At 52.2% G+C, this 26,453-nt stretch overlaps 1 protein-coding gene across 3 annotated transcripts; it reads right to left on the bottom strand.

Annotated features, from left to right (window-relative positions):
• Window positions 1–1,558: 1,558 nt before the first annotated feature.
• On the bottom strand, window positions 1,559–24,503 carry Syngr1 (synaptogyrin 1). 3 transcript variants are annotated; one of them, XM_028789892.1, is made up of 4 exons: window positions 24,350–24,503; window positions 7,051–7,288; window positions 6,039–6,184; window positions 1,559–2,206 (listed from the first exon to the last, which is right to left on the bottom strand). In XM_028789892.1, the coding sequence occupies exons 1-4, from the start codon at window positions 24,446–24,448 to the stop codon at window positions 1,985–1,987; spliced, it is 705 nt and encodes a 234-aa protein (XP_028645725.1). In that variant the 5' UTR covers window positions 24,449–24,503; the 3' UTR covers window positions 1,559–1,984. The 3 variants fall into 3 exon arrangements, with proteins under 3 accessions (XP_028645725.1, XP_028645726.1, XP_028645727.1); XM_028789893.1 differs by lacking the exon at window positions 24,350–24,503 and adding an exon at window positions 15,658–15,759 and having other exon boundaries at window positions 1,908–2,206; XM_028789894.1 differs by lacking the exon at window positions 1,559–2,206 and adding an exon at window positions 4,396–4,663.
• Between the last annotated feature and the right edge of the window lie 1,950 nt (window positions 24,504–26,453).

The raw sequence follows: 26,453 nt of genomic DNA, 5'->3' as shown, positions 1-26,453 counted from the left end.
ACTTAAGTCACTATCCACAATCTCCAAGTTAACCCTACTTAAGCCACCTGGTGGGGGTATGGGGCTGTACACAAAGCCCCTTCCCAGGTGTGGAAAACGGAAGTCAGCAACAGCCAGCTGTCACTCAGCCACCTGGGGCTATCTCCCAACACTGTAACCCCCTAGCAAACTTGGAGACCCCAATTTCTAATGCTAACTGTCTGTGTTCCTGGTTCTGGAAACTGCCTGAGGACTAGGAAGGGTCTATTTCTCTTTCTTGTTTCTCCTTCTGCTCAGGAGGAGCTTCGGTGCTCCTTCTAGGCCTCTGAAACTCCTGTCCCCTCCTTTATTCTTCCTCAGGCCTGCACTCACACCATGTTTCCCACTGTAATGGACCCAATGTCTGTATGTGCTTCATAGGCTCCTACAGGAAGGGACCACAGACACTCTGTGACATCACACCAACACGAGTACCAGAAGAGCAAATCTGCCTGGCAGAGTCCTGTAGGGCATAGTATGAGGCAGTGGGGACACTCAATTGTTAAAGGTGACCCACAGCCCACTGACCTGCTTCCCAGGAACCAGCTCGTGTATACTGGGCACACACAGGAGCATGGCACAGAAACCTCCCTCTGCATTCCCTCTGTCACAAGAAGGGAAGCATTTTGTATGAAAATGCCTCCTTGCTGTCCCCTTAGGCCCCACCTACTTTCCCTTCTGTCTTTGAGGCAACCCGCTATTCTCTTTCCTGTGGCTGGAAGTCTCTCTGCAGCATCTCACTCCTGCGTCGTTTGGGGTAGTGTGACCTGTGGCTGTGGCGCTCAAACTGATCCAGTAATTAATTGAAAGCTTCTCCCAGTGCTCCAGCCCTGAACCTTTGCTGACCCAAACAAGCAAAGAGAGGGCCTCCTGAGTCCCAGGTGATGTCGGAGGTGGAGCCACTTGCTGGGTGGGTGGAGCCAATAAACAGGCAGCAAGGTCGGTCATCTCTACTGCTCACTCACTGGGACCTTGGGTCAGTCTCCACTACCTCCTGTCTACCCAGCCCAGCCATGAGCAAAGGGCTCAGCAAGCCCTCTAAGAGGCAGGGATGGCCACCACTCCTTTGGGAGTTGCTGGCACACCCCAAAGGAGTTCCCCGGGGGACACGTTGAGCACAGAGCAACACAAAGGGACAAGGGTAGGTTGAAGAAGCCCTCTAGGAGAAGATCAAGACTGAGGGGATCTGCGTGAGGGAAGCAAGCGAAGCAGAAGAGGCCCTCCCTCGGTTTGAGGCAGATCACGGGGTCTCGCTGGACTCGCATCTTAAAATGCTGCCCTGCCCCCACCACCAACCCCCTTCATCAAATTCAAGTAACACTGAGTGGCAGATCCAAGTGTGCAAACAGGAAGTAGAGCAGGCTGGCAGGAGCTCTGTATCTGGCCCATCTCTATGTGGCCTCAGCAGCAGCCACTTCGACGACCTTGAACAAAGTGCCTTGACCCCCCAGACTTCAGTTTCTTCAACCATAAAATGGAGATAACCCTGGCAATCACAGGAGGACTGTTGTATATCAAGGATCTTGGGGATGACGGCTCACATCCTGTGATGGACCACACTCACCATATGACTGAGTCCCTTACAGGCAAACTTCCCAGTATCTGTCCCACCTTTCCTGCATCTGGAACAGGGCCTCCTCAGCCCACCTTCCCCCTCTCTATCTCTCACTCCCCAGCTGAGCAAGGCCTGGCACACAGCAGGTGCTCAGTGAATGCTCAAGGTCAGAATGGATGACTGTAACCCCAGGTCCCACCTCTAGACCCCTGCTGGGCACACACTTGCACACATATGTGGACACACCCCACCACTCCCCACCCCAGCTGCACTGGGCCTCAGTGGAGTCACTTGGAGGCTGAGCATGTGCTAGGCAGGGTCACCTGGGAGGGAGCAGGGTGCTTGGGAGGGGAGCTAGGATGGAAGGGCAGGGGCAGGGTAGGCGGTCACTGTCACCACCATCAGGGGGGCTTAGTAGCCCTGCGACTGGTAGCCCTGGGGCTCAGCATCAAAGGCGTTGGCTGGATGCTGGTAGGTGCCACCCATGCCAGCAGGGTCCGACCCAGCGCTGGGCTCCACGTAGGGTGCATAAGGCATGCTGGAGTCCTGGCTGGGATCCATGTAGTCCTGGGAGAAGAGGGCCGAGTCGGCGCCAATCTGGTACCGCTGGAAGGCCAGCACAGCCTGGCCCGCCTGGGATGGGAGCAGGCAGGGACAGGGACAGGTGAGAGAGATGGTTAAGGGAGAGACAGACAAGAGTATTGGGTTAGTAGAGGTTAGTTGACGGGATGCAGAGTTACAGATGTCAAAAGCACCAAGCTTGACTGAGGGCAAGGACTGTTCACACGGCCACCCCTCCCAAGGTCCAGGACCATATCAGCCATCTGTAAAGAGCCTCAGAAGTTACTTGTCCTATGTATCCCAAGACAAAAACCACCCGGCCCACAGACACACAGCCTGCTCCCAACTGTGTCCTCAGGGATGTTTTGTGAAACAGGAAAAAAGGTTCCCTAGGACAGAGAACTCTTCACAGCTTCTAAAAGCCATCTTTCTGTTTCTCTTGTAGCCAGGCAGTCATGTGACTAACTCCTAGCCAATGAGATACAGCCGTGTTCTTTGTCCCACTCCCTGACCTAATGCCTGGAAAGCAGGTGTGCTAGCTGGAGCTCCAGTTGCTAAAACACACTAGGGTGGGGGATGGGTAAGGGCTGGGGATGGAAGAAGCCTGTACAGCCACTGTGCAAGCCCTACACAATCTCTCCAGACTTGCAATTTGTTAGTATTTGGAATGGAAATCACTAGTCACTAAAAGCTAGTTCTAGCTGAAACACTTGGGACAAGTTTGGGGGACTCATCAGATCCTTGACTGTTCAATACACTCTGGGTCCTGTTTCTCTCAGCACACAGCCTGGGAAAGGTCTGTCTGCGGCCATGTACGGAGAAAAGACAAGGGTACTGATCTCAGGGGCTTAAGAGCACATCAGATCAGCTCTGTCATTCACAGAGAAAGCCTTCCCTACCCCTTGCCAGCCTATACTCCTAGATCATGGCTGGGAAGACGACGGCAGACAGGAGGGGGACCCATGGCAGAGTGCTGACATCTAGCCCCAAACATGGGGGCCCTGGCCTGTGACGGGCGGAGGAGTAGTCAGAGCTCTTCCGGGCTGGGGTCAAAGAGAAGAAAGCAAATAGAATGACTGCTTCAGAGGTATGGAGACCAGGCTCTCCCTTCACTCTCTGACTCCCTGATGCCTGCACAGAGGTAGGAAGGAGGCTAGAGCAGTGACTTCCCCAGACTCTTCCAGGGAGAGCGTGTGCGCCAGTTAGAACAGTGGTTCTCAACCTGTGGGTCGCGACCCCTTTGCAGGTTCACATTTTAAATATCTACAATATGATTCATAACAGTAGCAAAAATACAGTTATGAAGCAGCAAGAAAATAACTTTATGGCTGGGTCACCACAACATGAGGAACTGTACTGAAGGATCACAGCATTAGGAAGGTTGAGAAGCACTAATAATAGAGGCACTTACAACTGTGTCTGTGGCTCAGCTCCTGCCTGCCCTGTGTCAGTGCCTGCTGTAGTCAGGCAGTACAAGAGGCCACATACAGGAAAAGGGAAGGACCTGGCCCAGCAGAGCAGTAAGAGGGACGCTCAAGGACTCTGTTCTGAGACCTGCACTCGATGCGACATCTCATCGGGCAGCAGGCTGTCTGTACTTGCATGCCTCCGATGTCTGCATTCAGCTATAGCAAGGGCAAGGCAACGCTCTGGGGTTCACTTGTACTCACTGCATCCTCTACCGCTCCAGGGAGCACAAGCATAGGTCGGTGCTGCCCAGGATCTGGAAGCCAAGGTCTTTTGGCAGAACAAATATTTACTATAAGACCCATTCTCCAAGGAGGGCTTATGAAGATACACCTCGCTCAAGGAATGAATGAATGAATGAATGAATGAATGAATGAATGAATGAATGAATGAATGAACTGACATTTATTGAGCATCTCTGTGCCAAGCCCTGTGCTGGCCCTTGTTCAGTTTGCTCAGGTGCCTGAAGACGTTGATCCGTTATCAGTCAGGCTAGGAAAACTGACTAAGACTCAGGGTAGTGCAAGAATTTGCTCTCAGTCATAGCCCAAGCCACAGGTCCAACATTCCAGGCTAGCCCTCTGTAGGTAGTCAGTCCAGGGAAACAGTAAGCTGGTCCTTCCCACCACGATCATGAACAGGTTCATCACACTGTCCGAAGCTCAGCCCCTTCACGGAGTCACTTGAGACCTTTACCAGCCCACCCTACCTTGTGGAGGTTTGGCTATTGTTCCCTCCCCAGCCAATAGGCTCCTGGGGCCAAGGACCCGTCTAATCCACACAGGCACAAAACAGCTGCTCAATAAATGTTTACTGAGGGAACGATGCAAAGAGTAAACAAAGGAAGCAATACAGCCACAGCTGACTCCTCCAGCCAGCCTCATCCTGTCCTAGTGGTCAAACATCTCCAACACTGGGCCTTCCTGCAACTGGGCCCTGCTGAGGTGTAGACTCCCTGTCCTTCAGGGACTATGGTTGTGCTGAGGCAGGGAACAGTGTGTTGTATTCCTCCTGGAAGGTAAGGTCCTTGAATCTGCGTACGGCCAGGGCTGCAGTCAGGCTCTGCCAGAGAGAGCAGGGGTGAGGCCACTGAGGAGGCAGAAGGGCAGAGCTGCCTCAGAAAGGGCCAGCTGTAGGCAGCAGCACCAGGATACTGGGTGTTGGCCTTCAATACAATCCCTATGCTCCTGTCAGCTGCACTGTCTCAGCCAGAGGCAGGACTGGGGAAGTCCTACTTTTAGGGTACCTTCTTCCCAAATGAGATCCCCTGAGGCCACCTTGATCTTCCTGCCCTGTCCTGAAGATATCAAGAGCTGTGACCATGGCTGGCTTTTATGAACTGAACCACAGAACTCTAGCTCCCAATACTGGGGGGAGGGGTGAAGAGTGTCTCTGAAGATGGCTGTTGGGGTCCTCAAAAAGAAAAAGAAGTCTGGACTTGAGAGATGGCCTCTCTTCTAGAGATCCTGAGTTCAATCAATTCTCAGCAACCACATGGTGGCTCACAATCATCTGTAATGGGATCTGATGCCCTCTTTTGGTGTGTCTGAAGACAGTGACAGTGCATTCATATACATAAAATAAACAAATAAATCTTTCGAGTCACCCAGGGAGAGTGGGGAGAGGTAAGACTGACTGTATGCAGCACAAGGAGTTCCTATAAGAACATGGAACTTACAACGGACTAACAGAAGGGAGGGGGGGGGGAGTCCTGTTGACACCCTAACCTCTCTCAACAGAAGGGGCCGGCATTGCTGTGGCACGTGGAGCACTTGGGCTAGCCTGCACTGAGAAGGCCAGGCTCCAGCATGCCGGACCCTAGGTAACACTTTCCTCCATATTTTGTTTTTTTTGTTTGTTTGTTTTTTGAGACAGGGTTTCCTTTTGTAGCCCTGGAACTCATTCTATAGACCAGGCTGGCCTCAAACTCAGAGATCTGCCAGCCTCTGTCTCCCAGTGTTGAGATTAAAGGCGAAAGCCAGCATGCTGGACCTAAAAATAAAATTCCTTAAAAAGACAAAAAATAAATGAGAGCACTGCAAAGTGACTGAGCCCAGGTTCCCTTGTTTGGAAAGTGGAGCCAATAGGAAGCTTTCTCCTGGAGTGGGGAGACCCCAAGAGTGAAGAGTCGGAGTGGGGAGACCCCACGACTGAAGAGTCCGTCCGTGGAAGGGAAGCAGCAAAGGCATGGTGTGTGCTCAGAGAACAAGGCAGGAGGCTCATGAGTTCGAGACCCAACTGGGCTACAGTGTGATGCTCAAGCCACACCCTTAGGAAAGCTGTTCCACAAGGCAGAGGGCTGCCTTGCTCATGGAGGCTGCAGGTGACCCTGGAGCAAAGTTCCCTCCGGGAAGCAGGGCCCAGTCCATCTACTCAACAATGGGACACAGCCTGGGGTTTGGCTGGCACAAGTGGACTCTGTGGGACCCGTACTCACCCATGTGAAAATGGAGAAGAAGGAGAAGGCGATGGCAGCGCGGGCTGCGTCCGTCCCTTCGTTCAGAGGGTTGTCCTTGGGCTTGGAGACTTGCCACTGGTTGGCCAGGAAGCAGAAACCCACGAACCAGAAGAAGGCCCAGAAGGCTGGGGTGCCCAGGGCCAGGCCGGATATCAGTGACACACAAAGAGAAGGGGGGGGAACAGGGCACCAAAAAACAGGGGACAGTTCAAGGGCGTGTTCCCATGCTCCCTGCCCCCCAAATAATGAGCTAGGGGTTGGAGTAGAGAGGGACCCAGGAAAAGGCACAGGTTGGGAATGACACAGAGCTGGGGTGGGGGAGACCACAGAGAGGGCAGGTCGAGCCAACTCACAGGGCCAGGACTACAGAGAGGAAGATACAGAAGGGAGGAGGCAGCCATATCTGGGGCATCTCTAAATGGCTGCCACCTCCCTGGCATGGTCTGGAAGGCCAGCGGCTAATGCATGGGGCAGCATGTAGTGACCCTGCTCAGACTTCTAGAGAACTTGGGGTAAGGGACAAGTGAGACAGGACAATAGTGGCTGCATGACCCAGGGCCTGGACCTCCACATCTGATATGTGTGCAGCTTCCAGAAGCCACCCTAAATAGAGCCCCTTTGAAGCTGAGCTGTGTAGGCTAGAGGGCCAAGATTTTCTGTGGGTGCCCATGGTCTACCAGAGCTGTCCAGGATAGAGTGGGCATGTACCAGCCTGCCCCTAAGTGGACCTTCTGGGGACATTCATTTAGTCCTAGCTCTTTCTAGAAGGTCAAAGGGACCCCAGGCCTTGAAGCAGGGGCCCTCAGTCCTACTCACGCCCAGGCTGATTCTGGGACTCCAAAGGGTGGCGGTCCTTCCCAGGGAGGGGTACAGAAGAGCCCCCCCCCCCCCCCTTCCCCAACCACGGCCTCTAGTCAGTCACGTCACTACCTACACTTCAGGGGAGGGCGGAGGAGAGAGCTGTTAAGGGGTACCCCCAAAGCAGGCTCACCCGAGACACCGATGTCAGACAGCACGGCCTTTTTGCGGTCCTTGACACTGCTGATCTGTGGGAAGTACACGTCCAGCGCCAGGTAGAGCAGGCAGGTGAGGAAGGCCAACACGCCCACAGTCACGCCATAGCTGCAGGCATTGGGGTTGCGGTTGTAGATGCAGAACTCCTCCTCCTCCTCCGGGTTGTTGAGGTAGCCCTCATTCACGATGGAGCCGAAGACCACAATGGAGAAGACCTGCAAGGAGAGGAACGGGTGTGAGCAATGCTCCAAGATCCGCCGTGAACACAAGGCAGGTAGGTATGAAGCAGAAGGCCCAGAGAGGGAGGGCGACTTGCTTGAGGTCACACAGCCCAGGTAACATCAACCACTTCCTAACGCTGCTGCAAGGGCTTAAGGGCATCTGAGGTCACTTGCAGCCCCTCCTACCACCTGACACCAAGGGTCCCAAGGCTGGCGTGGAACACAGGTCCAATCCCCTGTCCTCCAAGTCAACTTCTACAGTTCCCAATACCTGCCCATACTGCTCCATACTGTGTTCCTTCTGAATGGCCTAGGCTGTTCTGGTCTGGTGTCTCAGCCCACAAGTCCTGGTCCTACCCCAAGGAAATGAAGTGACAAACCAAAAACTCGTAGCAATAACAATCCTGCCTAGTGCATCCCATGAGCCACTATGTAAGTCACAGCCAACCCTGTTCACTTCAGCTGTTTGGGCAGCTTGCTCAGGCTATAATGACCCTGCCTCCTGCTGGTCACACCCCGCAGTGGCTGGAACTAGTGATCTGCTTCTAAAAGACAACGGGGTTAAAAACGTGTCTGGGTGGTGGTGGCACACACCTTTAATCCGAGCACCTGTGAGGCCAAGCCAGACAGAGCTCTGAGTTTGAGGCCAGCCTGGCCTACAGCGTGAGTTCTAAGACAGCCAGAGCTACACAGTGAAACTCTGTCTCAGGAAAAACAAAACAAAAAAACTGACTGGACTCATGAGGCCCCATCCTTTTTCTGAGGTGCTATAGGTGGCCAGTGGTTGCTAGGGGAAGAGCAGCCATCCTCCTCATCGTGCAGGGCTGGTGAACTGTGCTTGCCAAGGAAATAAGCCCCCACTGTGCTCATGCAAGCAACTTTAAATGCAAAGACACAAGGCTGGAGAGATGGCTCAGGGGTTAAGAGCTTGCTACTCTTCCAGAGGACATGGGTATGGTTTCCATCTGGAATTCCAGCTCCAGGGGACCTGACGCCCTCTTCTGGCATCTGTGGGCACTACACTCGCGCAGTATAGCCACAATGTGCACATACACAAATAAAATATAAATAATCAAAGACAGGAAGGTAAGAGCTTGTTGGGAACAGGGGGGTTCGAGAGAAAGGAGAGGAAGGAATAACTGGGAGAAATACAGTCAAAGAACATTCTGTAAGTATGACATCATGAAAGAGACGAGGGATTGCTTCTGGCTCCCACTCTCTCACTCTCTGGTCTCCTGTCCCTGCCTGCTCTACTGGAAGCCAACTGCTGTGTTTCTATGGTGTGCTGCACCATAGAAACCCATACAGCAAGGAGCAGAAAGAAGCCTCTGGCCGGCTCTGAATGGAGCTGAGGGCCTCCATCGGCAGCCAATGGAATGGGGGTGGGCTGAAACCCAAGAGTACCATTTTAGCAAGCTTGAAAGTGATGTGTCCAGAGTAGAGCCATCACGTGAGACCACAGAGACCTGGAGGCAATGGCGCCCACCTAAGCAGATTCCTGACCTACAACAAGTCAGATGACACGTGACAGCTGTTTGGAGGCCATGAGTTTGGGGGCAATTTATTACGTGGTAATGACTAACTAATATATCAGTATCATCAGCACTCTGTAGATGAGGTGCTGGTGTTAAAGTGCCTGAAGTCGCACAACTGGTAGGTGACAGAAATGAAGTCCAAACCCAGGGACCTGCCTGTCACCTTCATACTTCCTCCTTGGACGGGGAAAAGTCAAATCTCAGAAAGACTGCAAAAGGCTTGCGTGGCCTGAGGTGAGCTGGACGCGGAAGCTGGAGGAACCGCTGTTGTCCGTTCTCACGTGCCGTTGCTTTGTATCTGTGTGTGTGCGCGCACACATATGTGCACACGTGTATGTGTAGGCCAGAAGTCAGCGTCGGGTCTTCCTCTTGTACTCTCTACCTTACTCTTTGTTTTTTGTTTTGGTTTTGGTTTTTCGAGACAGGGTTTCTCTGTGTAGTCCTGGCTGTACTGGAACTCACTCTGTAGACCAGGCTGGCCTCGAACTCAGAAATCCACCTGCCTCTGCCTCCCAAGTGCTGGGATTAAAGGCGTGCGCCACCACCACCCGGCCTCTCTACCTTACTCTTAGAGAGAAGATCTCTCACTAAACTTGGAGCACATGCATTCAGTTAGACCGTCTAGCTGGTGAGCCCCAGAGATCCTCGTGTCTCCCCACTATTACTACAGACTCAAGCCACTGTGCCCAACTCTCAGATGAATATTGGGGATTGAACTCAGGTCCTCATGCCTGCAGAGCAAAAACTTACCAACTGAGACATCTCCTCAGCAACTGCTTTCCACTCACTTAAAAATGTATTTTATGTGCAGGGATATTTGCCTGTGCACCACAGTGTGCAGTGCGCACAGAGGCCAGAAGAGGGCGTCAGATCTCCCTGTGAGCCACCATGTGGGTGCTGAGAGTGGAACCTTTGCCCTCTGGAAGAGCATCTAGTGTTCTTAACTGATGGCCCCCTTTTTTCATCTTGCTATAAAGAACTGTCACAGTATCAGTCAGGCATGCTGTCTGCCACAGCTGACACCCAGGAGAATGAAGGAAATGGGGATACAGACAATGAGGGAAATCCAAGAACCATTCACACTGCTTTCTTGTCTTCTTATGTGTCATATGACAGTGGTCCGATTTAGCTCTGGCCTCGTGACTGCCTCCTGACATCCCTGAGGCCTCAGTGCCTGTGATGTTTGAACTCTATTTAAGTGCCTGCACTTTACGTGATGCTGAAGGGTGCAGAGCAGCAATAGACAGAAGCCAGGTACATGCACTCTGAGGATTTATGCAAGCTTTCCCTGAGGAAAAATGACAACGAGTTTGAGACCACAGGTTCAAGACAGGGAAGGAAGATTATGCCCTAAATCTGCATCGATGGAGGAATGAAAGCAAAGCCCACGGCCCTTTACAAGGTGGATTCTGACTTAGTCGTTGAAGGGAAGAACTGAAATAAGCAATGAAACCAGACACAAGGGCTGGGTGGGGAGTGTACAGGCAGAGACCTGTTTAGCACGCATGACATCCTGAGTTTTATCCCTGGTGCCCAAAACTAAAACTAAAACTCAGTCTAGACACAAGGTCACATAGTATGTGTGGTTTTTTTTTTTTTTCTTTCTTTCTCCTTTCCTTCTGGCAGGTCTTGCTCACTATGTAGCCCAGGCTGGCCTAGAACTCGAAATGTAAAGCAGACTAACCTTGAACTTAAAGATACCCACTTGCCTCTGCCTCCAGTGCCGATTAAAGGCATGTGCCACCACGCCACATACTTGACGTGATTTCTTCTATCAGCTGTTTCCATCACAGGCAAAAGAGCAGCAGAGCAGAGCAGAAGGCAGGGGTAAGAGTGATCTTCTGCCGGGCAGTGGTGGCGCACGCCTTTAATCCCAGCACTCGGGAGGCAGAGGCAGGTAGATTTCTGAGTTCGAGGACAGCCTGGTCTACAGAGTGAGTTCCAGGACAGCCAGGGCTACGCAGAGAAACCTTGTCTGAAAAGACAAAAAGAAACAAACAAAACAAAAAACAAACAAACAAACAAAGGTGGGAGGAGAGAAACAGCTTTGCAAAATTGTCTTTTGACTTCCACCTATGCACTTTGGCACACTTGTGCACGCACACATACACACACAGGTGTAGTTCATTGGTAGGTCAGGTGCTAATCATTCTGGCTCTTCAAAACAATACCAGCTTCTCTGCATGGGGAGGTCTGCACCCCAGAGCAGGGCATGCCTCACAGGAGTAAGGTCTTTTCAGGTTGCTTTCCTTCCCTGGAGGCTAGGGGCAAGAAGGAACAGTGCCAGAGTACTCTCTTTAGCAACACTGCTTAGGAGGTGCATACTTCCTATGGCCAGAAAATACACTACTGCTGCAGGTGCTAAAATAAGAGTGGGCCCCTCTTCTCAAAAGCAAGGAAAATGGCCTCCTTAAAGGCTGGGAGAAGAAGCAGACAGGCGGAAACCTGGGCCTTGGGGAAAGCTGAGGAGGAACCATTAAAACCGGGTCTCTGGAGTAAGCCAAGCAGGGAGTCCTTGGAGAAGCCAAGAAAAATGTGTTGGAGACATGTGTCCCCAGGAGGGTGAGGAACAAGATCAAAACACTCTCAGAAGAACAGAAATAGAAGACCCGTGGCCCCACAGCGGCAGCAGCAGGCTCTGCCTCTGATCAGGCACTCACCACAGGTTGTAGGCATCTTGGCACCTGGAACCTGGCAGAAACAGGCATGGAGTGCAGTAAGACCTTCCTGAGGGGAGTGACATGTGAGGTACAAGTCTGGTCTGAGAACCTGTGCCTAGCCTTGGGTCTTTAGCTATGCAATTTTACCTGTCTGAACCCAAACTCAAAGGGAACAAACAGCCCAGGGCTCTTGATGTACTTTGAAAAATGATCACAAGCCAGGCCCATGCGGGGATGACCCAAGTGAGCACCAGAGAGATGTTGGACTGATGTATAACAAGGGGAATGGATGCTTAGGCTGACAGCAGGAAGGTCAAGAGGATGCATCAGTGGGTCCTGAGGGTCCAGTGGGATGCATCAGGAAGGGTCCTGAGGTCAGGTCCTTTGAGATGGGCTAAGAAGCCAGCCCTGCTGGGATCTGAGGCACACATAATCCAGGCAGAGGAATGGAAGCAGAGAGGCTGGCTGTGGACCAAGGATACAGTGGAGGTGTGGGAGAATGGCTGAAGCCATCATTAGAGGTCAGCGAGACACAGGCTGAAGGACTGTGGGGTGGCCATTGTCTTCAGGTGCAACAAGCACAGGATTCTGAACGAGCTGGGTAACAGCCTGGCTCTGAGTCACAGAACCCTTCTCACTGGTCCTGTTACCTACAATGTGTCATCACTCTACAGTTGGAAGGTCACTTCTGGGGTTCCTCTCTACTGTCTGGATACATTCTGGGTTTCTAGATATAGAGGCCATCTGGGTGCCCACTCCATTCACTTAGGGGCTCCCATTCAGCTACGAGCTTCCTGCCTTCCTTCCCTTGTCCTAGGCTCCCCTTGGCCTTCTTTCTTGAAGACTGTTCCTAGTACAGGTCACGCCTCAAACTTAACACTGGTCTCCATGACAGACACAGGAGAGCACACAAACTTCAGGGGTGCAGTATTTGGGGAGCTGGCTCAGTCACAAATATGGATCTCCACTGCATGGGGCGGGGCCTGGGAGGCCTCTTCCTACAGGTTATTCATCAGCAACTCCTGAGCACTGTGTATGTACACCTTCACCAAAACTACAAGGTAGGCAAGGTCCCTGTTCACACTGAAGGAGACAGACATGTACCTAAGGTCTGAAATGCACCATGAAGAAGCACTACATAGTATAAAAGAAGACAGGCTGGGTGGCCAGGTGGACCTCTGATGAAGTGACCACTTAGCCAGGCTGTAGCCAAGTCCCCAAACCCATCGGATATCTCGAAAATGATGGCTCAGGAAGGAGCCACAAGTACATAGCGCCTAGGGTGCAAATGAGTTCAGTGTGTGGAGGGAGATGAGAGAAGCTGACGCAGAGCCGGAAGACATCTGGGAATTAAGGTCACCAAGGTAAGCAAAGCTGGCCCTCTGGCCTCTAAGGTCAGGGAGGTTTCAGGAATCAATGCAGACTCAGAAGCGGTTCAGTAACCGACCTGACCTAATCCGAGTTTGCAAAGGATCGGCTGGACAGCTGGAAGAGAGACTGCAGGGAGCTCTTGCAGTGGCAAGACTGGAAAGAGCCAGGGAGTTTGGACTGTAGTGGAGGTGTGGCCTGCAGAATTTGCCCAGATCGCATGCAGAGAAGAATATTGAACCGGAGAATGGACTTGATGATAATCAGGGAGAAAGGTGTGTACCTAAAAACACCAAGCCCCTGCAGGGGACAGGAGCCTACAGATAGACAAACTGTCTCCAAGGACCTACAACCAGTCTCTGGAGGTTTCCAAAGCCCCCTACAGGACTCCTCGCTGGCAGCAATGATCTAGTTTTTCATCCAAGTGGGAACCCCCTAGAGCAGGGGACAGAGTCTCAGGTGCCTGCTGCTCTCTCAGATGCGGAGTGAGAAAGGCCTACGGTGTGTACTGATGTGCGCTGACCCACCACACACACGCCTGTCTTAGGACTGGCTGAAGGAGAGCCACCACTGGCGTGCCAGGCTCTCTGAATCCAAAGCTGGTACCCTGTGCCAGGCAGCCTCCCTGGGTAGCTCGTTAAGGCCAGATCTGCAGAGACTGCAGGGAACATACAGAGTAGCGTAAGCAGACACCGGAGAACCGGAAACTAAACCAGATGGAAACTCTATATGGATCCAGTGGTGGGCCAGGACACTGGGGAAAAACATTGCGGTTGTTGGCTGTGCTGTGCAGAAGGAAAACAGGTCTCACAGGTAGAACCTGGGTCCAGCCACAGCAGAGCACCCAGACAGCAGGACAAGACCCAAGGGGGCCACCTGACAGCAGCAGGTTTGAGGAAATGGTGGTGAGGGCTGGGGAGGGCTCAGCAGATAAAGGTACTTGTCACTAAAGCCTGGCGACCTGAGTTAGGTACCAGGATCTACATGGTAGAAGGGGAAAATGGAAAGCTATCCTCTGACAGCTGTGTGCTGTGGCAGGCACCCCTGAATAAATACAATAAAAAAAAAAGAAGGGAAAAGCCCAGATAAACAGCCTCTGCCATGGTTTCCACCCGCTTCCGAATGCATCCGTCCTGTCTTTAGAAACAGAGCCCAGATGGTGCTTGGTGTAGAACCACAGCCAACTCAGAGCAAGGCAGAGGAAAGATCAGACTGGAGGAGAATTTCAGGATACTGGGCTGCTAAATTCAGAAGTTCAGAGAGACTCAGACCCCCCAGAAGTCCTGAACCTCCGTGACCCCTGCACCCTGGTCAGCCATGGGGAGGGGAGGGATGGCACAGCCTCAGAGTGCTGGAAATTTCTGTACACGCTGTTCCCCGTTTAGAACATGGTTTCCTTTCTTTTCTGGTCTAACAGGGGTGAGGCAATGCCTTCTCTATTAGGATGTGGTGACCCCAACAACCTTCTGGACACCTTCTTCTTGGTGGTTCTCTCTACCCTGATCTCATGAGCTGGGATAGTTACGGTTTGTCTCCCATGAAACTCTACCAGCCTGCAGCCCCAGGAAGCAGAAGCCAATAGATGTACCCCACAGATTTGGCCATTAACACTTACCCATACATCCCAACACAGCAACCATTATCCAATAGGATCTATAGGTATCAGCGGGAGGCAGGGGCGTGGCCTCTGCCCCAGCCATGACTTTCCACAGCACTCCAGGTCCTAACTAGCTGCTTCCAAAAGGGGCAGACTCCAGACTCCAGTTCCAGGGAACCATGACAGCCCCCATGCAACCCGCCCATCTCCTAAGGGACCAAATGGTCAGTTAGAGGACAGAGCCAGGAGACCTGGGCCTGGGCCAGCTGCAGGGCTCTAAGAACAGCTCCCCTCCCCAACCCCATCCCTCAGCCAGCTTGGGCACACAGCACAGGGGATTGTTGCCTCAGCAACTCCAGAAGCCCTGTGTATGCCATGTGTGTGCAGGTGCCCAGGGAGGCCAGAAGATGACCTCAGATCCCTGGAACTGGAGCTACAGACAGTTGTAGTGAGCTGCCTAACATGAGTCCTGGAACTGAACTCGGCTGGGCCCTCCAGAAGAGCAGCAAGTACTCTTAACCTCTGATGTATTTCTCTAGCTCCTTCTTTTTGAGACTGGGTCTTAGCTACTAGCCTGGTACCTGCTTATTTAGCCCAGTCCTGGGCCAGACCTCACCTCCAATCTGGCCTCTTACTTCATCTTCCCCACACAACTCTAACACTTGATGCTACCATCTTGGATCCAGACCGCCTCCACAGATCCTCAGGCAATAGCAGCCGTCACACCAGCCACCCTCTTTAAACCAAGGTTGAGGCATGTGAGTTAGTCCCCTAACTGAACTGACACTCAGTTACCCAGGAAGTGAAATCGCCACAGCCCTTACCCTCTTCTCTGGCGCTTTACCAAGCTCACCCTCCCAAAGCAATGACACCTCCAGAAGGCCTTTGCCCTTGGCTGTCCCTCAGCCTGGGATATCTATCTTTCCCCCAGATCTTCCCAGGGAGGCTGGCTCTGCTGCATCTAAGCAGCCACAGGAACCATGCTGCCCCAGGAAGCCCTCCAGACAGAACTCTCAGATCCAGGACAGCTTCCAATCAGCATCCTCCATAACACCCGTTACATAAGTTGTTTCCTATAGCTCAACTGTGGGGTTCAGTCACCCAGCAGGAAGGATAGGAGAGACCTGGAGGAGAACAGGAGCCAGTCTGACAGGCACAGTGCAAAGTTCACGGAAAGAACTTCTCAGCGTCCCTGGTCGGTACCTTGCACATATCCCTGGAAGTGCCGCCTAGCTGGACCTGGCCCAGTCAGCATCTGGCCTGAAGTAGGCCCATCCCTAGCTCCAATCCTGCCTCCAGGGTCCCGGGACAGGAAACCACACTGAGATGAGTCAGGCTGCCAAGGGCCCTTCTACAGACAGGTCCACGGCCGACAAGATCATGTGAGGGAAGCAGAGAAGACAGCTCAGGGTCACATGACAGCTTCCAGCAGCAGTTCATCTGCCTGGAGAGCTTGAGACGCTTCTCCCTGTAGCCTTGGATGTGGCCGTTGGGGATTAAGTGGTAATCTTCCCACAGGCTGTCCTCACATGGTCATGTGGGTGGGTGGGAGCTGGCTGGACAGGGCACAGAGACTAGGTCTCATTGGGTGCTGAGATGCTATAAACTTCCCCCTCCTGAGTCCGTGAAAACATGGGGGCCCTGAAACCTCACCAGGAAGGAGAACCCAGAGGACTGCCTTGACTGGCCAGGGCCCCTCATTCAGCGCCACCTCTTCCCCCTTTGGAAGGAGAAAGGAGGAACTGAGGTGCATTTACCACCTGGAGAAGTATCCAAGAGTCTGATCCCATCACAGCTGGACCTAAGTACCCAGTCCACCCAGCGAGGTGGGCATTGGCGAATCCACCTCAGAGATGGGGCAACTGACCAAGACTCTGGAGTCCCTCAGCTAGTGAGGACAGAGTTCTCCCTTAACAGCTGTGTCTCTCCTTGTCAGAGGATGCCGGCAGCCCAGCCTGACACCGCCTTTCTCCTAGCCCTTACACTTTGGAGACAAAGTGGAAGAGGTTGCAGCTTTGCCAATTCTCAGCTATCTGCCCATGTACAAGGGCACTGAGGAGCTAGAGAGCAAGCTGGGGAACCCAGGAAGGCTTCACAGGGGAGAAGTCCCACCTCACATACCCACAGTGTGGAGCCCTCCCAAGAAACCAGCCATCATCCAAGGCTGGGGCTCTGGCAGATTCCTGCCCCCCCCCCCCCACATCCCAATGCTTATAGCCGGATTCAACTCTGCTAGAGCATCAGCTCCTCCCGGTTGGCTGGTTCTTTTTTTGTTTTGTTTTGTTTTGTTTTTTGTTTTTCGAGACAGGGTTTCTCTGTGTAGCCCTGGCTGTTCTGGAACTCACTCTGTAGACCATGCTGGCCTCGAACTCAGAAATCCACCTGCCTCTGCCTCCCAAGTGCTGGGATTAAAAGTGTGTGCCACCACCACCCGGCAAGTTGGCTGGTTCTTACCCTGCTAAGTCTAGTGTCCACTCCCTGTTGCTAAGCCAGGGTACACACCTCCTGCTGGCTCTTCACTCACCACCACCATATTTTAACTGGATTCTGGATCATGTTCCCCTCATTAATGTGAAAGCCTTCATTGTCCAGAGCAGGTATCCAGAACACACTCAGAGTATAGGTTAAGTGAGAGAACGGAGTGTCCACATCCTATGCATCTGATTTACTATAAGGGCATGCAGAGGCCCTTGCTGCCAGCCAGGCACCGTGGAGATCCATTTATAAGAATCAGCCACAGGATTGGCAATGCAAAGGTCATGGATGAGCCTGACCTGAGGGAGAAGTGAGGTAGGAGCGAGCCTGCTGAGTGCTGTACTAGACTGAGCACCCTCAGCCTGACAGAAGACCAGGGAATGGGGAGGGAGCGGCTTCCTATGCTGAAGAGGGGAAAGGACCAAGAGCAGAGAGGGGAACCTGAGGTGGGGGTGGGGGCAGGGCAGGAGGAGCGAGGGGAGAAACTGCAGATGCAGACACAGGAACTTGAGCATGTGTGAGGAGCCTGGGCCACCAAATAGGGAGCTGGCCCAGAAGGAGTTGGCAGTTGGGGAGTAAGACTGGATTTAACCCAGCTATGGCAGGTGTGTCAGAGCAGGGACACATAACTACCGAGGATCCAAGATGGAGAGACAAGGAAGTCCAGCGATAAGGGTCACGGGGAGGTTCTGTGGCTCAGAGGTCCAGGTACAAGATCACAGGACAGACAAGAGGGCCGAGGAGAACCGGGCACAGGAAGAGGACACACATAACCTGGGGTGTGGACGGTTGCTGTGGCTGTGGCAGATAAGGAAGAGACTATGGAAGAAAGGGGAGCCACGCTGTGAAATCAGAAGTTGGCACAGGGACCAGGACTGCAGACCTGCAGACCAGGGGAGGTATGTGAGATGGGCGTGGGGGCGGGGGAAGTCATCACCCTGGAACTGGTCTGTCAGAAGGGAAGGGCGGTATCAGGGCTGCTGTGCAGACCTAGCTGGAGAAGGGCCTAGAAGTACTTGAGAGACAGGACCCTGAGCCTGTCCACCTCAGGCCTGACAAAGGGAAGGTGGGGAAAAGAAAACAGCTCTCACTGAGTAGCTTCAGGGTCTAGGGTTACAAACAAGGTTACAGTGCAATTTACACAAGGAGAACTTCAGGAGTGATGCAGAGGCTGAAGACCCAGGTCACAGGCCATGTCCACTTGTTCTGTAACTGCAGGTTACTTGAGAAATCTGGCTCGTTCGGATCTCCTTCATGGTCCCAGCCTGGGCTAACAGCCTGGGACTGTACCAGCCAAAGTACCTCTTCCCACAATTCACTTCACTGGCACCTGCCTCCTCAACAGAGGAGATGAGCCAAGCTCCATGTCTGGAAAAGAAGGCTCCCCCAGAAACATGGGGGTAGGACTACCCTGCCAAGCCCCAGCAACATCCCGCTCTGCTCACAGGTGTGTCAACGAGCCTCCCTCTGCTGCGGTGTTTGTGTGTGTGCATACTCGTGGAGGTCAGAGGTCAGCATACAGTGTCCTCGGTTCTTGCTACTCTTCTCCTTGGTTTTTGAGGCAGGGTCCCTCACTGAGCCCACAAGCCACTGATTTGGCTAAGCTAGCAGAACTCTAGGGACCTGCCTGTTATGTCCCCACCCAGTGCTGGGGTTACAGGCACATGCTATTACATCTGCCTTTTACAATGGTGCTAGGGATCTAAACCCAGGCCCTTAGGCCTGCACAGTAAGCACTTAACTGGCAGAGACATCTTCCTAGCCTTTTGGCATTGCTTCTTTAAGGATAGGCATATCATGGGGCTAGAGAGATGGCTGGAGAGATGGTTGAGCACCGGTTGTTCTTGCAGAAGACCCAGGTTTGAATCCCAGCACCTACATAGTGGCTCACAACCGTCTATAACTCTCCAATTTCAGAGGATCTGATGTTGTCTTCTGAGTTCCATAGACACCAGGCATACAAATGGTGTATAACATATATATATATATATATATATATATATATATATATATATATACAGCCAAAACACTCATACACATAAAATAAATAAAAAAGACATTGTCCTTCTCTTATTTAATAAATGGGGAAACTGAGGCTTGCAGAATATCTTGCTCTGTCACACAGCCAAGCAGGGCTGAAGGAAGCCGCCACAAGGCTTGCTCTGTACCCTGCATACCTTCTCTCCCACCAGGAAGCAGGTTTTTCAGGTCTGGCTTCCAAGTCTGGCTTCTACCCTGTGATCAGTCTCTCCCTCCCTCTCCTGGCTTCTCCTCTCAGTCCTCCTAGCCTTTCTACTCCCTCCAGGTTCAGCTTTGCTCCTCTGAGTCATGGGGCTGAGGACTGGCTCACCCATCCTAGCACCTCCAGCTAGCTTTAGCTGCCACCTGAAGTCGGGGGGTGGGGGGGGGATAAAACCAGACTGCACATCTATAAGCCTAGTACTCGGGAGACAAGAAGATCATAAGTTCAAGGACATCCTGGTCTATAAATCAAGACTGTCTCAAACTAAAGTTAAAAACTGGGGCTGGAGAGATGGCTCAGTGGTTAAGAGCACTGACTGCACTTCCAGAGGACAGGGTTCAGTTCCCAGTACTCACATAAGATGGCCTATAACTCCAACTGCAGGAGTTCTGGCACCCTCTTCAAGCACTCAACACTCACACATACATACATAAAAATTAATCTTAAAAAAAGCAAAAAAATGAGCTGAGTGTGCCTTTAATCCCAGCATAAAGGAGGCAAAGGCCAGCCTGGTCTACAGATTGAGTTCCAAGACAGCCAGGGCTACATAGAGAAACCCTGTTTCTTTTTTCTTTTTCTTTTTTTTGTTTTTTTGTTTTTTTTGTTTTTTGTTTTTTTGTTTTTTTGTTTTTGTTTTTTGAGACATGGTTTCTCTGTATAGTCCTGGCTGTCCTGGAACTCACTCTGTAGACCAGGCTGGCCTCAAACTCAGAAATCCACCTGCCTCTGCCTCCCAAGTGCTGGGATTAAAGGCGTGCACCACCACCGCCCGGCAAGAAACCCTGTTTCAAAAAAAAAAAAATTACAACAACAAAAAGTAAAAGGTGGGCTGGCGAGTTGGCTCAGTGCTTATGAGTCCTGAATGCTCTTTCAGGGTCCTGAGTTCAATTCCCAGCAACCACATGGTGGCTCACAACCATCTATAAAGGGATCTGATGCCCTCTGCTGGCATGCGAATGTATATGCAGCAGAACACCCATACAATTAAAAAAAAAAAAAAAAAAGTAAAAGGTGCTGGAGACAGTGCTTTAAGTTAAGAGCCCTACCTTGCAGCTCTTCCAGAGAACGGATACTCAGTTGCCAGCACCCAGGTTAGGAGGCTCATGCATCTAACTCCAGCTCTAAGGTTTCAGATGATCTCTTCCTCCTCATTCCCCGGCACATACATGCACACATATAGATGCATATACATTAAAATATGAAATGAGAGCCGGGCGGTGGTGGTGCACGCCTTTAATCCCAGCGCTTGGGAGGCAGAGGCAGGCGGATTTCTGAGTTCAAGAGTTCGAGGCTAGCCTGGTCTACAGAGTGAGTTCCAGGACAGCCAGGGCTACACAGAGAAACCTTGTCTCGAAAAACCAAAAAAAAAAAAAAAAATGAAATGAAAGTTGAAAACATTTAAAGGAGGCTGAGAATGTAGCTTAGCTGATGACAGGCTTGCCGGGCATGTGTGAAGCCCAGAGTTCCACCACTGTTACTTAATAAAACCAGGTGTGGTAGCACAGCCTATAATCCTAACAACAGAGGGAGGCAGGAGGCAGCAGAATCAGTTCAAGGTCATCCTCAACTACATATCTAGTTTGGGGCCAGCCTGGGCTATATAAGACCTTGTCTTTTTTAAAAAAAGAATTGGGGAGAGAAAAAAAAAAGGAGTAAGAAAACAGATGGAGACAACAGCTTGCAGTTGCCCTGGACAGAGTCCCAACTCTGCCTTCCCCATCAAGTGCAGTCAGGCCTTGCCCAGGGGGAAAAAATGACAGCCAAGAGTAGAGACAGCTCCAGTCAAGGAACATGTGGGTTCTGGGAAGCCCTGCTTCTGTGCCATTGGGATCAATGGGCCCCAGGGACCCAAGGTTCACAAGGTCCAGGTTGAGTGAGGCTCCGCAGCTTGTACGGTAAGGGTCTGAAGGCCATCTTTTGGAAAATCAACAACAACAACAAAAGATCATCCTGGTGCAAGTTCTACAAACCCACAAGTCTATATGTACATGGTGCTGGGACCACACCATGCCTGTGGTAGTGTCCTGGATATCAGTGGTCCTAGCTTGTTTGGGATTGAGGGGCCTGGGAATCTGGGCCTATCAATGCTAAAGCCAGGACAGTTTGGGCAAATCAGTCACCTTAGATCCGGAGCCCTGGCTCCCTTAGCTCCATGGGGAAGTATGGGGCTACAAGACCCCATGGTAGATGCAAAAACGTTGAGAGCGGAGAGAAAACACGGGGGCCCACACCAGAATGTGTTGAAGACGTCTATACAGCACAGACTATTCAAAAAGATGAAACAGAAACAACACAGCACGACATGAAATTCACCATTTCTTTTCTCTCTTTTTCACTCTTTCTCACCCCACCCCCATCCGAGCTGAGCCAGGGTCTTACACAGGCTAGGCAAGCGGTCTACCACTGGCCACACCCCGTCCCCTCTTCACCCAAAGTGTGTACTTCAATGGTATTACATATCCCATGTTGCTGTCCAATAATGAGCAGGTAATACTTTAATTATCAGGTAGGGGTGCAAAACTCTTTTATCTTCCTTTTAGGCAATCTCATGTAGCCCAGGCTGGCTACAATTTGCTATGTAATTGAGGCTGGCCTTGAACTCTGATCCTTCTGCCTCTACCTCCTGAGTACTGAGATTATAGGCATATACAACTGCTCAAAGCCTTTTTTTTTTTTTTTTTTTTGGCTTTTTTGAGACATGGTCTGTGTCCTGGAACGCTCACTCTGTAGACCAGGCTGGCCTCGAACTCAGAGATCGACCTGCTTCAGTCTCTGAGTGCTCGATCAAAGGCATGAGCCACCACTGCCCCAGGGTCAAAGCTTTTTATCTAGATTTTAAAAACATTTTTCTCTAGCCTATAGAACATGCCATTGCTAAAAGTATAAAGCACCTGGGATACAGGTGAGTGAGAGGGGCTGGGAGGTCCAGAAGGGCTTTGGGCTGGAAGGTCCAGAAGGGCTTTGGGCTGGGAGGTCCAGAAGGACTTTGGGCTGAGAAGTCCACAAGGGCTTTGGGCTGGGAGGTCCGGAAGGGCTTTGGGCTGGAAAGTCCAGAAGGGCTTTGGGCTGGGAGGTCCAGAAGGGCTTTGGGCTGAAAGGTCCAGAAGGGCTTTGGGCTGGAAGGTCCAGAGGGCTTTGGGCTGGGAGCTCCAGAAGGGCTTTGGGCTGGGAGGTCCGGAAGGGCTTTGGGCTGGGAGGTCCGGAAGGGCTTTGGGCTGGGAGACCCAGAAGGGCTTTGGGCTGGGAGGTCCGGAAGGGCTTTGGGCTGGAAGGTCCAGAAGGACTTTGGGCTGGGAGGTCCGGAAGGGCTTTGGGCTGGGAGACCCAAAAGGGCTTTGGGCTGGGAGGTCCGGAAGGGCTTTGGGCTGGGAGGTCTGGAAGGGCTTTGGGCTGGAAGGTCCGGAAGGGCTTTGGGCTGGGAGGTCCAGAAGGGCTTTGGGCTGGGACTGGACTTTTACATCCTTTCCAATCTGGAAACTACAGGATTTGCCATCTCCCCTGCAGCAGAAGCCCAGTCCTCTAGTGACAGGAAGACTTGAATTCCAAGACTTGACTGCATTCCCAAGATCAGTGAGTGGGTGCTAGATTTAGTTCATTTTTCTCCCTCTTGCTGGGCATGTCCTCCTTTTACCCGGACATAAAGGGTAAGCCCACTGCGTCCCACTAGAACCAACATGACATCACCTCCATGAAGCACATCAATTCCACAGCAGGGAGACCCCTGTCCTGGCTCCCTCCCTAGTAGGACTGTGGGCTCCCTGAGCATCAGGGCCGAGCCTGAGTCATGCTGCCTTCCCTCCCCTCCGGGCCTGGCAGACTCAATAAAGCTTTGCTAAATGAAGCCATCACCGGTTGAAATGACCCAAGCATAAGGAACGCCCACGCCCCCTCACAAAGCTTGTATTTCCAACCTCCCAGCCAGGGACCCAAGAGAGGTCAGAGGAAGCAGCACACGATCAACCCACCTGATCAGGCAGGTGCCTCCAGGGTTCCCACTTTACCTAAGGCCTGCAGGGGCTTCGGCAAGCTGGAGAGAGCCAAGAGTGAATAAATCCCGTGTCACAAACCCTCAAGGAAATATCTGGGCTGCATGATCATAAAGAGTACCAGAAACATGGCTCTCCACAAGGAGGAAATTTAAACGATCCCTAAGACCAGAATAAAATTCAAGCCAGTCCGCCCATCAGATCCTGAAACGGCCCTGAAAACCAGGATAGGAGGACACCTCGGCAAGCCCAGGTCACAGCTGACTTCGGTTATTGGACCCCAGGGGTCCCTGACCAAAGCACGCTCTTCTGGTCTTAGCACACCAGCAATGGACCCCAGACCTGCAGAGGCAAGACCCTTCATGAAGCAAGCCAAGCGCCCGGAGGGCACCAGAGCCTACAAGCCTCCTCATCCTGGGGTGCAAAGAGGCTCCTGAGCCAACCCCTTCAAGATGTTTCTGCCCCACCCCCCAGGCTTGAGCTGAGCCCTACACAGCACTGGGGGACCTGCACTGACTAGGTGGGCTAAAGACTGAGAACAGACAGACCTCCCTGCTCTCCACTGCGTGGAAGGGACCTTTCTCCAGGCAACATTTAGAATCCACTCAGGTGTTTGCTAGGGATGGGAGAGTTGCGGATTCATAAAATGTCAGAGCCCAAAGGGGCCTCAAGAAGGCCCCTCCCACCCCTATAAATCGAGAAACTGAGGCATGACATAAGAGGTGACGCTCCCCACCCAGCTTGGAACTGAATCCCTCGTATCCCTGATCTTTTCTGGAGTGGTTCCCTGCCCAAGGTCACGCGGCAAAGCAGATGCGGGTCTTGACGGAACCCAAGTATCCAAGGCTCCAGACTCAGAGCTCCGCAGCGTACTGGGTGAGCAACGAAATCTAGTTCCCGGTCCTCGCCCCGAAAGCGCGCGGCAGGTGCAGCAGTGCGCCCTAGAAAAAGATCCACGCCCTGATCCGCGCCCCCCAATAAGCGGCCTTGAACTTGGGCTCCGTCCCCACGGACGCGAGCGAACCGAGCTGCTAGACGCAGAGCAGCGACAGCCAGGAGGTCTCGGCGACGGGGCTGAGGAACTCGGTGGCAGGGGCCGGGATCCGCTTGTGTCAGCAGGGCCGCCCGGGCCAGGTGAGGTCGCGCGGATTCCTGGCGCCCCGCGCCCCAGCCCGCCTTGCTGTGTCCTTACCCAAGACACGACGCGCAGGATGGTGTGTGGCTGCCGCACCAAGGTGTAGGGGTCGAAGGCGCCCCCGGCTTTGCCCGCTCCGTACGCACCCCCTTCCATCGTGGCTGCACCGCGCGGCGCCCCCCGCTCGGCGCGCGCCGCCGGCCCGTGCGCGTGCGCGGCGCCCCCGCCCCCTCCCCTGCGCTCCACTAGCGCTGGCTGGGGCGCCCGCCAGGGGGCGTTCGTGCACGGCAGGTGCAGCTCTCGGAAGCCCGCACTCAGAATGCGCGTGCTGCTGGGGTCCGGGTGTAGGGCGCGCTCCCTGCTAGCCCGATGACCTCTTTACAAATAGCGCGTGGTTGGGGTGTGGACAGAGAGTGCAGACGCGTCCCCGCCTTTAGGAGCCCTCCGAGCCGTAGCTCTTCAGGAAATTCTTTTCGTTATTTTATTTATTTGCCTCTTTTCTTTCACTATCAAGAAAAAAAAAACCCTCTTTTATTTCCCCAAATAAAGGGAAGGGGCTCCGTTTGCCAGTACAGTGACTCACTGAACGCGTCGCTGAATCGCTGGCTACAGGAATGACCCTCTCTAAGAGATCTGCAGAGCCTCCTCGGGCCCCCAGAACCACCTTGCGGCTTAGGTCCACCGATGACGTCATGCATGCGCACCCCCACCTGGAAGGAGCTGTAGGGAGGCAAAAGCTGGGAAAAAACTGACCTGAGATTCCCTTCCCCTTCCACCACAGCTCCCTATTCCTTTCCTTAATCCAATAATTAATTATGTACTTATTTCTTCCATTATCTCCTCTGTGGACTCCTGCTGGTCAGGTTTTGCTACATCCAAAGGCCTCACAAACAGTAGGTGGTCAATAAATACACCCAGCCCCCCAACCCCCACCCCAACTCTGTTTTACCTTTAGTGCTCCTGGGGGGTTTTGTTTTTATTTGTTGTTTTTATTTTGTTTTTGAGACAGGGTCTCTTGTAGAGGCTGGTCTCTGGAACTCACCATATGGAGGGGGTTGGGTTTTGAACTTCTATTCTTGCTGCTTCTTCATCCCTGTGAATGGAGTTTCAGGCCTGTGTCACCATACCCATGAGAAATCTTTGAAGCAGCTATTATACTATGATCCTATAAAACTTCTAGAAAAAAAAAGCAAAAACAAGAGAAAATCTTTGTAACTTTGTAGATTGGAAGACTGTTTTCATTTTTTTCATCTTTATTTTGTATCCTTGTCTGCCTGCATGTTTGTATGTGCATCATGTAAATGCTGTGCCTGAGACGGTCAGAAGAGGGTGTGGCATTCCCCACTGGAGCTACAGACCTTTGTGGGTCACTGTGTGGGTAGTGGGACCCAAACTCTGGTCCAATGTAAGAACACGTGCTCCTACCTGCTAACTTCACTATATATAGTGCCTATGCTCAGTTCCAACTCAGGACAATCTCACTCGCTGAGATCACAGACATCAGCTATCATACCTAACACAGCATTTCCCCCAAAGCACAAAGCTGTGTGTGGTCAGGACCTTCCAGAGCGGAGCAGCCAGCCCTGGTACTTACTACCTGTCCTTGAATGTTGTAGAAACAGTCTCCTCTTGCCCATATGTACCTCGTTCTGAGTTCTAAGCCACAACGTAGATGAACAGGTTAGAATCTTTCCATGATTTATCTCATAACACTAAATCCACAGGGCGGAGCGGAATCAGCAGTACGCATGCTAGATAATCCCGCCTACACCTTGGTAATCTAGCCAAGGTGATTTTTTTCCAATCTCAATTACTCATATTAACATTCTCATCCCAGATCACACCAGAAATCAGTTAGCCAATCAGTCTATCTACATATCTGTGGCTTACACAATGTTGTAGCTGACAGTGGTGGCACACGCCTTTAATCCCAGCAGAGACAGGTGGATCTCTTGAGCTTGAGGCCAGCTAGGGCTACTCAGAGAAACCCAGTCTCTCAAAAACAAACAAAGCAAATAAACAAAAGGCTACTGCATAGTTGAAGAGGTGTCAGAAACGAGCTTACAGAAATGCAAATAGAATCTGCTGATAAGACAAGGTAAAATGAGGAACCAAGGCAGCATCAAGGAAGAAAGTATTGTTGAGAGATCCCTGGAGTGTC

Source organism: Grammomys surdaster, unplaced genomic scaffold, assembly GCF_004785775.1.
Source record: "Grammomys surdaster isolate TR1022 unplaced genomic scaffold, NIH_TR_1.0 125852, whole genome shotgun sequence".
Taxonomy (NCBI): Eukaryota; Metazoa; Chordata; class Mammalia; order Rodentia; family Muridae; genus Grammomys; species Grammomys surdaster.
This window is presented reverse-complemented; position numbering and strand designations above follow the sequence as displayed.

Excerpts from the sequence above, each read along its gene's own strand:
- Syngr1 (XM_028789892.1), bottom strand. The coding sequence starts at position 24,448 with ATGGAAGGGGGTGCGTACGGAGCGGGCAAAGCCGGGGGCGCCTTCGAC. Across the intron at positions 7,289-24,349 it reads TCCTGCGCGTCGTGTCTTGG|GTCTTCTCCATTGTGGTCTT; the intron begins GTAAGGACACAG and ends CTCTCCTTGCAG. Across the intron at positions 2,207-6,038 it reads TCTTCTCCATTTTCACATGG|GCGGGCCAGGCTGTGCTGGC; the intron begins GTGAGTACGGGT and ends CTCCCATCCCAG.